Source organism: Sebastes fasciatus, chromosome 1 (assembly GCF_043250625.1).
Source record: "Sebastes fasciatus isolate fSebFas1 chromosome 1, fSebFas1.pri, whole genome shotgun sequence".
In the NCBI taxonomy this organism is placed as follows: Eukaryota; Metazoa; Chordata; class Actinopteri; order Perciformes; family Sebastidae; genus Sebastes; species Sebastes fasciatus.
The window spans coordinates 3,804,180-3,818,547 of NC_133795.1; the positions used below are offsets into that span (position 1 = coordinate 3,804,180).

The window sequence follows — 14,368 nt, forward strand, 5'->3', positions numbered from 1 at the left end:
TCCTCCGCTGGGAAAAGACATTTGGTGTCGCTCTATTGCCATCCAGGTGGAAAAAGTAGGCCTTATGGCTTATATACACTGTAGAGTACCAGAAACAGGTTGAGATAACGAAAAGGAAAAAAGGTGTGAAAAGAAAGGGCAATGAAAAAAACGAGTCTTCTGGGAAAATCGTGAGAGTTGGCAAATATGAGTGCAGGTGGTACCTGTGGCGGCTCTGATGATGTTGAATCTCTGATGTTCAAACAGCAGCAGGTAGTTTAGCAGATGATGTTGTACTTGTTGACAATAATTTGTAGATCTAAAATGCCACAGAAAAAAGTGTCAACGTCATAAATACCTCAAATCATTGTCATATTTGGACAGCTTTCAAAAAGTAACCCAGTCATCATTACCTGGTTGTACATGCTGTCCATTTCCTGAACAAAACTAAACTGATAATTGTTTTGGGGCACACCCATGTGTTTTCTACAATCCGCAAGCAAGCAAGACAAGTTTATTTATACACAGTAGCACCTTTCGTAGACAAGTCACAAAGTGCTTCACAGTCAAAGAAATTAAATCACATAAAATAAAATAGAATCAAAGAAATAAAACAAAGATAAAAACACTGGATAAAATATACAGGAGAAACAGAGAAAAAACACAAGTTAAAACATAAAATATCACATTATCCATTTCATATTAATAAATGCAAAGGAATGTGGTTCCGTGATTCTTATGTGTAAATGGAAATGAGCATTGATACAACAGTGTGCTGAATGTATTATCCTTGGCACAATGAAAAATATTTGAAATAATAAGTTAGTATGAAGACTTACGCCAGGGAAATAAAGTCTCTCTCACAGGGTAAGTGGTACTGGTTGCAACATCAGTGAAATACACTTAGTGGAGGTATTAATTCCCAAATAGGCATATTAGTCACTTGCTTTGACATAACCATATGGTATAAAAGTAGAGCATGGATTTAATGAGTGGAGGTAATTGCAGGTTGTAAAGTATTAGTATGGCAATAGTTCTGGATCTAGATCTGGACAAACTCACAGATGTTGTGAGCTCTTGGATTTCATACTGCCAGGATGCTGTTATTCCGGACAAGGTAGTTAAGATCTACCCAAACATCAAACCCTGGGTGAGCAAACATCTTAAATTATCACTGAAAAAGAAAAAAAGTGTTTTTAAAATAGCCAATCTCTCGGAATTAATCTCTCTACAAAAAGACATTAAACATGAAATAAAGAGGGCCAACCTGTGCTACAAACAAAAGGTTGAATCTCCCTCACTGGCAAAACAAGGCTTGTCATCATTGAAGGCCATCTCAATGCAGTGAGATATCGAGATGAGATTCTGCAGCCAGTGGCGATCCCATATCTCCACAATCTGGGACCTATCTTCATCCTCCAAGATGATAACGCTCGCCCCCACAGAGCCAGGGTTATCACAGACTACCTCCACAATGTGGGAGTAGAGAGAATGGAACGGCCTGCCAAGGGTCCAGACCTCAACACAAATCAACACTTGTGGGATCAGCTTTGGCTTGCTGTACGTGTTAGAGTGACCAACACAACCACGCTGGCTGACCTGCAACGAATCCTGGTTGAGGAATGGAACGCCATCCCACAGCAACGTGTGACCAGGTTGGTGACAAGCATGAGGAGGAGGTGCCAGGCTGTTGTGGCTGCGTATGGATCTTCCACCGCTACTGAGGCTCCTGACATATTGTATTAAATGAATAAAGTGTAAAATAACCAACATGTCTTGTTTGTTCCTTGTTACTGATAGAGAGTTCAATCATCCAATCCACCAAACAACTCAAAACAAGAGTCAACACCAACAGGAGAATACACTGTTTACCATTGGCAGAGCATTTTGGTAAATCTTTCTTGGGCGCTACCAACATAATCAGCTGTGCTGCTTATCCCACAAATGCATGAACCTTACAAGTTGGGCATCATTGTGAAGATAAATAAACAGGCTTTCCAACGATGTAAAATACAATGCCAATTAGCATTGTAACAACAGAGAAATAATCCACCAAACACAAGTTTCCGAACTTTTTTTTCCCAGTTTATATATAAATATTTAGATATTCTTCAACTGTGCAAATATGACGAAACAGTACAATTATATTTTGCAGTAATTCAATTGTGCAATACTCTGGTTTACTCTGGCATTCATTTATACTGTACATTTAAACCAATATTCTTATTTATTTATACAATTCTTAAATTTTTACACACTTAATCATAGGTCACATTTTTCAGCATTGTTATTATTTACACTGTTGTTGTATATTGTCGTTTACTGTACATATTTTTCATATTTCTTATTTCTACAGTATTTTCCATATTTATTGTTGTTATGTTGTAGTATAATGCACACGTTTTTACATACTAATTTCTTATTTCTATTTCTAAAATTTCCTCTGTGTTTATATATATTTCTATGCTATTTTGCCATATTTGATCATTTGTTGATTTAATATAGTATACACAGTATATACAGTATATGAACTAAAAAGTATATGAATTATATTATTAATTAATAAAAATAAGTATATGAATTAAAAACTGACAGTAGTGCATGAGACAGGTAATCTGAAGAAAATCATGTGCCTCTGTGTCCTCCGGTGCTCCTAATGGCATCTGCAAGATTCCACAGACCGGAGGAAAACAACCAATCAGAGCCGAGCTGGAGACTTGCTGTCTCTGAGCAGCTGTCAATCACTTGCGTACTCCGATCAAAAGGTCAAACTAGGCAGCGCTGATCAAATATGAATCAAGATTCTGTTACTGTATTGTTGTTGTTAATGTTTTTTCAGAAACATCTTGTAGTGTACTGTTTAGCTGTAAAATCAGAAAGTTTGTCACCCGGCAGCCATGTTGAGATCAAGTTGAGGAAATACCAAGCACCGCCCACCAGCTGGAGCAAACTTTCTCATTTTACAGCTGTTACAGTAACAAAATATTAATTTGTATTTGATCAGCTTGTAGCTTGACCGTTTGATCAGAGTTCCTGAGTGATTGACCGCTGCCTCTGTTAAATGAACAGCCAATAGGAACGCTCTCTCTCTGAAATGACCTGCGATTGGCCAAAGTCTCCCGTCACGGACTAGATTTTTTAAAGCCTGAAAACAGAGCCATGAGGAGGTGCAGAAGTCTAGTTTTCTCTCACAACACTTGAATTACAATATGCTGAAAGGTTATTATGGAGTTTTTACCCATTGATGCCAAGAATATTCTGCCTACTGCAGGTTTAACTTTGTTCACAAACCCTCAGGTAGCTTTAACTATAAGGACCAATATGGGTATGAAAAACCCAGTGTCATACTGTATCAAAGCATGCAATACACCTTTCCGTCCACATGGGGGAAGGCTCTGCCAATGTTATACTTTGCTGATTCATTAGTATGAGTAGTATGTATCCATGATGGGTGTGTGGATTAATAATATTGAAATATTTATTAAAACCATAAAATAATTATATAAACTGTTTAGTTTGGATAATAGGCTAATAACAGTATTCTTATATTAGTTTTCTCCATTGTTTTATTTAGAACAAGCAGGCACTAATCTTTATTACGACTCCTGTTTTTATTAATGTATATTTAAATTTGTTTATAATTTTATTACAGAAAAATACAATTACATACTAATTCAGTTAAGACATGAACACATTGTTGTTGCTAAGGAGCTAAAAGAGAGCCACCATTGGTCATAGCCTACATAATGTAATGACTGGAATGATAAGTTCGATAAGTCCTTCTTCTGCAAACCTGTGAGGTAAGAGGGGGTAGAATGATTAGATTAGAGTGTCTGCCTCACTGGAAAATAGTTTTGGCTCCTCTTGTCACACAGGCCTAGTCTGCAGTGAATGAAGACATATGGGTTGCCACTAGTGGGCAACCTCTTGTTCTGAAGAGTGAAGCCAATGCTGAAGTGCCTTAAACTTGCATTCTTTCTAACAGCCAGCAGGGGGCGACTCCTCTGGTTACTAAAATAAGTCTGACTGTATAGAAGTCTATGAGAAAATGAGCCTGCTTCTGACTTGATTTATAACCTCAGTAAACATTGTAAGTGGAGTTTATGGTCTCAATCGCTAGTTTCAAGTCTTTTTCAATACAGCATGATGTTCTTTAGTAAATTATGGTCCCATTTAGAGTCAAATAGAACATAAAGCAGGGGATGCTTTAGGGCGTGGCTACTTTGTGATTGACATGTTGCTACCACGGTATTGTCCAGTTTGGGTGTTGTCCATATTTTCGTCTTACAACTTTAACTCTTTCACAGCATGTTTTCTGTTCATGACAGTTCATTGTAACATCTAAGTCATCTAAAAATGTCTTGTTCAGCGTGCTTAGCCCCACTGTGTCACTACTGGTTGCAAAAAAACAAGATGGTGACGGCCAAAATGCTTAACTCAGCTTTAAATAAAAGTAAACACTCCCAATATTAATTCTGATAACATAAGTGAAAGAGAAAACATAAGACAAAACAGCTTTTTGTGGGAATCATGAAAAACTTTATTGTCCTCCAGGCAATCGAAATTAGAAATGATTTTGACGTGGTTTACAAAACATACACATAGTGTTGACATGTTGTCCCATACAATGTGATCATGGTCCTGAGCCACATAAAGAAATTAACTGAAAAAATAAATAAAATCCCCAAACACAGACCAACTAAGTCAGAAATGATGGCATATGAGGCTATGGGAACGTTTAAATCAACAGGGTTATATATCCATATTGCTTCACAGTTAACCGTACCCTGTGTCTAATAAACTTTCAAATAAAAAATAGAAGTATTTGGAACAAGCATAATTGCACATACCCACTCATTAGTATTATATCAGAATTTGTATTAATACAAATATTTGTATTATTCCCATTTTATTACAAAAAAGTACAAAGGTAAAATATGAGGGATTATACTAAAGAGTTATAATACTGAACCATTACAGTATATCATACAACATCTTAAGAAAATAACATAACACTCATTTTCAGTGTTTATTAGCTCCCTCCATTAATATGTCAGTTCTCCCCTAAAGATTAAGATGAGAGAAAAGGGAAACATGGTTATAACTTCCATACAGTTGACAGTGCTGAGATATCTGCTCTGATACCAGATTGTATTTAGTGAAAGTTGATTGGTCCAATGGTAGTGGTAGTAACGTTTCCTCCTTCAACTGTGTCAGCAGAGCGATAAGTCCTTTTTCTGCAAATCTGTGAGGTGAGAGGGAGTATAATGATTAGACACCTATACTCAGTGTTTGGATATAAAGCATTGATTGCCTATTGGTTATTTTGATTGAGTGAGAGGATGAGTGTCTGACTCACTGGAACACAGTTATGGCTCCTCTTGTCACATAGGCGTAGTCTGCAGTGAATGAAGACGCTTGGGTTGCCACCCTGGAGAGGGAACAGCAGGGCAGAGAAACGAGCACGGAGGGATAGGCCGTTCTCAACCACTGACACACGATGAGAGTCAGTAGAGCACCTGTCAGAGATGTCAGATCAAATCATTAGGACCATTACACATCACCTTTTACATTTTCCACTCCAGTCCATCTAAATTAGGAGAGACACATACCTGGAATGAATGAGAAAGTATCGAACGGGGTCATCAGGGTATGAGGAGCTAGTGGTATAGCACTCCTCCAGAACGACTGCAAAGCTTGGATCACTCAGAGGCACAGACACTTGCACATGCAGGATAGAGCCCACTGGCAGAGAGAGCGGACCCGCTGGGTAGCTGTATGAATAGTTGGAGTCCCGGAAAAGATTCATGTAGGCTCTGGCTTTGGTACCTGATCCCGCGAGGCCACCCTTAAGGCTGTTAAGAAAGAAAAACAGTTAGACATGTATTTCACCCCTGCAATAGTAATTATGTTATCCAGGGATGTAGGCCCACATCTTTGAAGTGTGTTGCATACAGTCAACGAATGAAATAAAAGACTCACAGCTGAGGTTTGATTACAGCATTCAGGCTGGTTTCGGTTTCCAAGGGATAGGCACAGGAGAACGGAATAATCGAAGGTAGAACGAAGGAACCGTTACTTAGAGGGAAGAAAAACAAGCTGTTGCTGTAGATGGCATGGGTGGTGTTGGTCTGAAAGAAAAAGGTTGAATGAATGACCAGTCATGTGTATAATCAATCAATCAGTCATCTTGAGCTAAAGTACAAACCAGCATGTGACTAGGAAGTCAAAGAAACCATCGTTGGTGCTTCCGTTGTTAGCTAGCTTACACCTAACATCTGTACAGCTGTTACATTGTCTGTTTGAGGTGGGCAAAACTTTTGTGATTGACGTAAGGTGAAAATTTGCCTTGCTTTCTGTCTGAACAAACCTTTAGTCTCACCAGACAATATAAAGATACATTTACAGAGCAGTAAAGAATAATACCAGTACAAGAGAACAGAAAATTAATGAATACAATAGACTTATAGACAAATAATTAGGTGGTAAGTAAGTAGTTAATCTCACCGTCATTACAGTTCCACAGAAGCCAGTCCTACGTAGCACTTGGTACCACACAATATTATCATGCACTGTGTAGCTGGTACAGTATGGGGTCGCCAGGTGACCAGAGAATGCATTCAAACCAGCCGACAGCAGGCTTTGCAATGGCACACCAACTTCAAGCTGATAAGGGGAGCAAACAAGCTGAGAGGCCTGGATTAGTGGTTGTTGGCCTGAAACAATAAAGAAAAGAAAAAAGTGTAAGTGGGAGAGATTTTAAAAATTTTGATTTCACTGTATTATGTCAGTCTCACTGGATTGATGTGATTGTAGTAGCTGTGGTTTTAGCAGTCGTGGATCTACCATATGTGGTTGTAGTAGTTAAGGATGTACCATGTGTGGTTGTAGATGTTGAGGGTGGATAAGTTGTGGTTGTAGATGTTGAGGGTGGATAAGTTGTGGTTGTAGATGTTGAGGGTGGATAAGTTGTGGTTGTAGCAGTTGAGGGTGGATAAGTTGTGGTTGTAGCAGTTGAGGGTGGATAAGTTGTGGTTGTAGCAGTCGTGGGTGAAGTAGCTGGAGTTCTGTAGTAGCCGTAGATGTCGTAGAAGGAGTCGAAGATAATACTGTTTGAAGGGAAAGCAAAATCTCTGTCAACCGACATGACAACTGCAAGTTGCAAATACAGCACTATTGAACAAAAGTCCCATTTCTTCAATGTAACTGTATTTGATCATTTAATTCTTTGGCACCTAGGTGTGGTTGGAGTAGTTGTGGTTGGATAAGTTGTGGTTGAAGTAGTTGTGGTTGGTGTAGTCGTGGTTGGGGTAGTTGTAGTTGAAGTATTTGTGGGAATTCCTGTTTGAAGTGAAAGCAAAATCTCTGTCAACCCACATGACAACTGCAGGTTGCAATTACAACAGTATTGAGCAAAAGCCCCATCTTTTTTACTTGGTTTAGAAATAAATGATCTAAACATGAAGTATTGCCTTAATAGTAGAAGAGGATGCTCATTTTGTATGATACAAATTAGAGTTTGGAAACATGTTTTAATTGTAAATGTAGCTTGTTGTAAATAAAGATGTCCATTCTTTATGGTATCCAGTTAGTTCTAGGATATTAGGCGCCTTCTCTAGTTGTATGTGAACAATACCAACTGCAGTGCGCTTACTGTATGCATAAACTTACCTTCACAAATGACACCAGCATCCTCTCTGTGAGCACAGTTGTGGTTCCCTAATCCCCGATGGGGACAGTCTGTTAGTGATGTCTCATTCCCTGTACACCGAAGGTTATCTAACCAAATTGGTCCAGTGCCCTGTCCAAAAGCTGCATTTATTGGTGCAGACAAAGCCTTGCCACAGCCCAGCTGTCGACAAACCACTTTAGCATCATTCAAACTCCAGAAGTCGTCACACACCGTCCCCCAATGGCCATGTTGGAGGATCTCCACTCTGCCAGAGCAGCTGCTGTCAGAGTTGACCAGTCTCACTGTGGGAATTTCTGGTTGAAATGAAAGCAAAATCTCTGTCAACCCACATGACAACTACAGGTTGCAGTTACACCAATATTGAGCAAAAGCCCCATTTCTTCAATGTAACTGTACTTGACCATTTAATCCTTGGGATATAATGTGCCTTCTCTCATTATATGTGAACAATACCAACAGTGTGCTTACTGTGTGCATAAACCTACCTTCACAAATAACACTCGCATCCTCAGAATGACGGCAGTTGTGGGACCCTAATCCCCGATGTGGACAGTCTGTTAGTGATGTCTCATTCCCTGTACACCGTAGGTCATCTAACCAAATTACTCCAGTGCCCTGTCCAAAACGTGCCCTGGGTGGTGCTGCCACAGCCTTGCCACAGCCCAGCTGTCGACAAACAACTTGAGCATCATTCAAATTCCAACTGTCGTCACAAACCGTCCCCCAATGGCCGTGTTGAAGGATCTCCACTCTGCCAGAGCAGCTGCTGTCAGAGTTGACCAGTCTCACTGTGGGAATTTCTGGTTGAAATGAAAGCAAAATCTCTGTCAACCCACTTGGCAACTACAGGGTGCAATTAGACTAATATTGAGCAAAAGCCCCATTTCTTAAACTGTACTTGATCATTTATTCCTTAGGATATAATGTGCCTTCTCTAGTTGTATGTGGACAATACCAACTGCAGTGCTTACTGTATGCATAAACTTACCTTCACAAATGACACCAGCATCCTCTCTGGGAATACAGTTGTGAGAACCAAATCCCTGATGTGGACAGTCTGTTAGTGATGACTCATTTCCTGAACACCGAACATTATCTAACCAAATTTGTCCGCTGCCCGACCCAAAAAATGCCCTGTGTGGTGCTAACAGAGCCCTGCCACAGCCCAGCTGTCTACAAACCACTTGAGCATCATTCAAATCCCAAATGTCGTCACACACCGTCCCCCAACGGTTGTTGTGGAGGATCTCCACTCTGCCAGAGCAGCGGCTGTGAGAGTTGACCAGTCTCACTGTATTTCCTGGTTGAAGTGAAAGCAAAATCTCTGTCAACCCACATGGCAACTGCAGGTTACAATTACAGAGGTATTGAGCAAAAGCCCCATTTCCTCAATGTTAATGTACTTGATCATTTAATCATTTGGCTCCTTTTAAAACATTGTTTATAAATAAATGGTCTTAACAAAAACGAATGCCTTTATTGGATATCTGCTTATCGCGGTGGAAGGGGATGCCCGTTCTGTATGGTACAAATTGGAGTTCGTAAACTTGTGTTTTAAATGTAAATGTGACTTGTAAAAAAATGTATGGTATCCAGTTAGTACTAGGATATGTTGTTCCTTCTCTAGTTGTATGTGAACAATACCAACTGCAGTTTGCTTACTATATGCATAAACTTACCTTCACAAATGACGCCAGCATCTTCTCTGTGATTACAGTTGTGGTTCTCTAATCCCCGATGTGGACAGTCTGTTAGTGATGTCTCATTCCCTGTACACCGTAGGTCATCTAACCAAATTACTCCAGTGCCCTGTCCAAAACGTGCCCTGGGTGGTGCTGCCACAGCCTTTCCACAGCCCAGCTGTCGACATACCACATGGGCATCATTCAAATTCCAGCTGTCGTCACACACTGTGCCCCAACGGCCGCGGTGGAGGATCTCCACTCTTCCAGAACAGCTGCTGTTAGAGTTGACCAGTCTCACTGTGGGAGTTTCTGGTTGAAGTGAAAGAAAAATCTCTGTCAACCCACATGGCAACTGCAGTTTGCAATTACAGCAGTATTGAGCAAAAGCTCCATTTCTTCAATGTAACTTTACTTGACCATTTAATCCCTTTGTTCCTTTTTAAACATTGTTTTATAAGTAAATGGTCTTAAAACAAAGTAATACCTTTATTGTATATTTGCTTATCACGGTGAAAGAGGATACCCATTCTGCAAGGTACAAATTGTAGTTCGGAAAAGTGTGTACTAATTGTAAATGTGGCTTGTTGTAAAAAAAGAGATGTGCATTCTGTATAGTATCCAGTTAGTGCTAGGATATTAGGTGCCTTCTCTAATTATATGTGAACAATACCAACTGCAGTGCTTACTGTATGCATAAACTTACCTTCACAAATGACACCAGCATCCTCTCTGTGAGCACAGTTGTGGTTCCCTAATCCCCGATGTGGACAGGCTGTTAGTGATGTCTCATTCCCTGTACATTGAAGGTTATCTAACAAAATTGGTCCAGTGCCCTGTCCAAAAAGTGCCTTTCCTGGTGCTAACACAGCTCTGCCACAGTCCAGCTGTCGACAAACCACCTGAGCATCATTCAAATTCCAGAAGTCGTCACACACCGTCCCCCAACGGCCGCCGTGGAGGATCTCCACTCTGCCACAGCAGCGTCTGTCAGAGTTGACCAATCTCACTGTGGGAATTTCTGGTTGAAGGGAAAGAAAAATCTCTGTCAACCCACATGGCAACTGCATGTTGTAATTACACCAGTATTGAGCAAAAGCCCCATTTCATCAATCTAACTGTACTTGATCATTTAATCCTTTGGCTCCTTTTAAAAACATTGTTTGTAAATAAATGGTCTTAACACTAAGTAATGCATTTATTGGATATTTGCTTATGACGGTGGAAGAGGATGCCCATTCTGTATGGTACAAATTGGAGTTCGGAAACTTGTGTATTGATGGTAAATGTGGCTTGTTGTAAAAAAAAGATGTCCATTCTGTATGGTATCCAGTTAGTGCTGGGATATAAAGTGCCTACTCTAATTATATGTGAACAATACCAACTGCAGTGCTTACTGTATGCATAAACTCACCTTCACAAATGACACCAGCATCCTCAGCATGACGACAGTTGTGATTCCCTAATCCTGGATGTGCACAGTCTGTTAGTGATGTCTCATTCCCTGTACACTGAAGGTTATCTAACCAAATTTGTCCAGTGCCCTGTCCAAAACGTGCACTTCCTCGTGCTGACAAAGCCTTGCCACAGCCCAGCTGTCGACAAACCACCTGAGCATCATTCAAATTCCAGAAGTCATCACACACCGTCCCCCAACGGCCATGTTGGAGGATCTCCACTCTGCCAGAGCAGCGGCTGTCAGAGTTGACCACTCTCACTGTGGGAGTTTCTGGTTGAAGTGAAAGCAGAATCTTTGTCAACCCACATGGCAACTGCAGGTTGCAATTACACCAATATTGAGCAAAAGCCCCATTTCTTCAATGTAACTGTACTTGGTCATTTAATCCTTTGGTTCCTTTTTAAACATTGTTTATAAATAAATGGTCTTAACACTAAGTAATGCCTTTATTGTATATTTGCTTATTGCGGTGGAAGAGGATACCTATTCTGTATGGTACAAATTGGAGTTCGGAAACTTGTGTATTAATTGTAAATGTGGCTCAGCTGTCCTCCCTCCATGATTGCTAAACTGCGACCACAGAAGAGATGTCTCTTAACTTTCACCACTTAAACCCGATAAAAGTGAAATTCTTTTAATTGGACCCAATAATTTTGCCACTGCACTTTATCAGTTTATTGGCCCATTACATTCAAATATCAGTCCTCCCGCTAAGAATCTTGGTATCATCTTTTACCGGTATATGACTTTTGACCATCATGTCACTAAACCTGTCCAGTGCTGTTTTCTCCAGCTAAGAAACATTACAAAAATCAGATGCATCTTGTCTTCCACAGATCTTAAACTAGTAATTCACACTTTCATTGTATTCAGTCTTGACTGTTGTAATTGTAACAGTGTTTAAAAGGAGCTATTCAAAAACGTTTAACCTACTATACTTGTTCAAAAAACACATATCCATTCTGTATGGTATCCAGTTAGTGCTAGGATATAATGTGCCTTCTCTAATTATATGTGAACAATACCAACTGCAGTGTGCTTACTGTATGCATGAACTTACCTTCACAAATGACACTAGCATCCTCACTGTGAGCACAGTTGTGGGTCCCTAATCCCGGATGTGGACAGTCTGTTAGTGATGTCTCATTTCCTGTACACTGAAGGTTATCTAACCAAATTTGTCCAGTGCCCTGTCCAAAACGTGCAATTCTTGGTGCTGACAGAGCTCTGCCACAGCCCAGCTGTCGACAAACCACTTGAGCATCATTCAAATTCCAGAAGTCGTCACACACCGTCCCCCAATAGCCGTGACGGAAGATCTCCACTCTGCCAGAGCAGCGGCTGTCCGAGTTGACCACTCTCACTGTGGATATTTCTGGTTGAAGTGAAAGCAAAATCTCTGTCAACCCACATGACAAGTGCAGGTTGCAATTACACCTGTATTGAGCAGAAGCCCCATTTCTTCAATGTAACTGTATTTGATTATTTAATCCTTTTGTTCCTTTTTAAACATTGTTTATGAATAAATGGTCTTAACACTAAGTAATGCCTTTATTGTATATTTGCTTATCGCGGTGGAAGAGGATGACCATTCTGTATGGTATAAATTCGAGTTTGGAAACTTGTGTATTAATTGTAAATGTGGCTTGCTGTCAAAAAAAATTCCATTCTGTATGGTATCCAGTTAGTGCTAGGTTATAATGTGACTTCTCTAATTATATGTGAACAATACCAACTGCAGTGTGCTTACTGTATGCATGAATTTACCTTCACAAATGACACCAGCATCCTCTCTGTGATTACAGTTGTGGGTCCCTAATCCCCGATGTGCACAGTGTGTTAGTGATGTCTCATTCCCTGTACACTGAAGGTCATCTAACCAAATTTGTCCAGTGCCCTGTCCAAAACCAGCACTTACTCGTGCTGACAAAGCCTTGCCACAGCCCAGCTGTCGACAAACCACTTGAGCATCATTCAAATTCCATAAATCGTCACACACCGTCCCCCAACGTCCGAGCTGGAAGATCTCCACTCTGCCAGAGCAGTGGCTGAGAGAGTTGACCAGTCTCACTGTGGGAATGTCTGGTTGAAGTGAAAGAAAAATCGTTGTTAACCCACATGACAACTGCAGGTTGCAATTACACCATTATTGAGCAAAAGCCCCATTTCATCATTGTAACTTTATTTGACCATTTAATCCCTTTGCTTCTTTTTAAGCATTGTTTATAAATAAATGGTCTTAAAACAAAGTAATGCATTTATTTTATATTTGCTTATGACGGTGGAAGAGGATGCCCATTCTGTATGGTACAAATTTGAGTTCAGAAACTTGTGAATTTATTTTAAATATGGCTTGGTGTCAAAACAATTTCCATTTTTTATGGTATCCAGTTAGTACTAGGATTTATTACACGGCTGTGTTTAATATTCGATTCTGATTGGTCAATTACGGCGTTCTGCGGTCTGTAATTTCTGTATAACAGACCGTTGCATTGGGCGCAGTTCTGATGTCAGACTCTGGCGGACCATTTTTAGTGTCAAAATATTGATTTCTTCAGTAGGCAGCCCTGTAATAAGCAGGATAATGAACAGCTCTTGGGTCATTGTTGTGAAAGAATCCCTTTCAGGTCGATGAGAGACACTGTCGGGGATTCTTTCACAACAATGACCCAAGAGCTGTACATTATCCCTTACATAATGTGCCTTCTCTAATTATATGTGAACAATACCAACTGCATTGTGCTTACTGTATGCATAAACTTACCTTCACAAATGACTCCAGCATCCTCAGCATGACCACAGTTGTGGGTCCCTAATCCCCGATGTGGACAGTCTGTAAGTGATGTCTCGTTCCCTGTACACTGAAGGTCATCTAACCAAATTTGTCCAGTGCCCTGTCCAAAACGTGCACTTCTTGGTGCTGACAAAGCCTTGCCACAGCCCAGCTGTCGACAAACCACTTGAGCATCATTAAAATTCCAGAAGTCATCACACACTGTCCCCCAGCGGCCGCGGCGGAAGATCTCCACTCTGCCAGAGCAGGGGGTGTTAGAGTTGACCAGTCTCACCGTGGTAATTTCTGGATGAAGTGAAAGCAAAATCTCTGTCAACCCACATGGCAACTGCAGGTTACAATTACACCAGTATTGAGCAAAAGCCCCATTTCTTCAATGTAACTGTACTTGATAATTTAATTATTTGGCTTCTTTTTAAACATTGTTTATAAATAAATGGTCTTAACAAAAAGTAATGCGTTTATTCAGGCCCACCGTCATTGTACGTGAACAATACCAACTGCAGTGTGCTTACTGTATGCATGAACTTACCTTCACAAATGACACCACCATCCTCTCTGTGAGCACAGTTGTGGGTCCCTAATCCCCGATGTGGACAGTCTGTTAGTGATCTCTCATTCCCTGTACACTGAAGGTCATCTAACCAAATTTGTCCAGTGCCCTGTCCAAAATGTGCATTTACTGGTGCTGCCAGAGCCCTGCCACAGCCCAGCTGTCGACAAACCACTTGAGCATCATTCAAATTCCAGGAGTCGTCACA

At 40.4% G+C, this 14,368-nt stretch overlaps 1 protein-coding gene across 1 annotated transcript in view; it reads right to left on the bottom strand.

Moving 5' to 3' along the window:
• Positions 1-14,160, bottom strand: part of LOC141776721 (scavenger receptor cysteine-rich domain-containing protein DMBT1-like) — a 38,672-nt gene extending 24,512 nt beyond the window's left edge. The window contains exons 1-15 of the mRNA XM_074650492.1: positions 14,140-14,160; positions 13,578-13,935; positions 12,581-12,895; positions 11,874-12,188; positions 10,769-11,083; positions 10,061-10,375; positions 9,352-9,666; positions 8,661-8,972; positions 8,158-8,472; positions 7,651-7,965; positions 7,215-7,320; positions 6,856-7,088; positions 6,533-6,695; positions 5,592-5,834; positions 5,339-5,498 (exon numbers count right to left, since the gene is read on the bottom strand). Of these exons, the coding sequence (XP_074506593.1) occupies positions 5,339-5,498; positions 5,592-5,834; positions 6,533-6,695; positions 6,856-7,088; positions 7,215-7,320; positions 7,651-7,965; positions 8,158-8,472; positions 8,661-8,972; positions 9,352-9,666; positions 10,061-10,375; positions 10,769-11,083; positions 11,874-12,188; positions 12,581-12,895; positions 13,578-13,935; positions 14,140-14,160 (3,801 nt within the window). The remainder of the gene's footprint in view (positions 1-5,338; positions 5,499-5,591; positions 5,835-6,532; positions 6,696-6,855; positions 7,089-7,214; positions 7,321-7,650; positions 7,966-8,157; positions 8,473-8,660; positions 8,973-9,351; positions 9,667-10,060; positions 10,376-10,768; positions 11,084-11,873; positions 12,189-12,580; positions 12,896-13,577; positions 13,936-14,139) is intronic.
• Between the last annotated feature and the right edge of the window lie 208 nt (positions 14,161-14,368).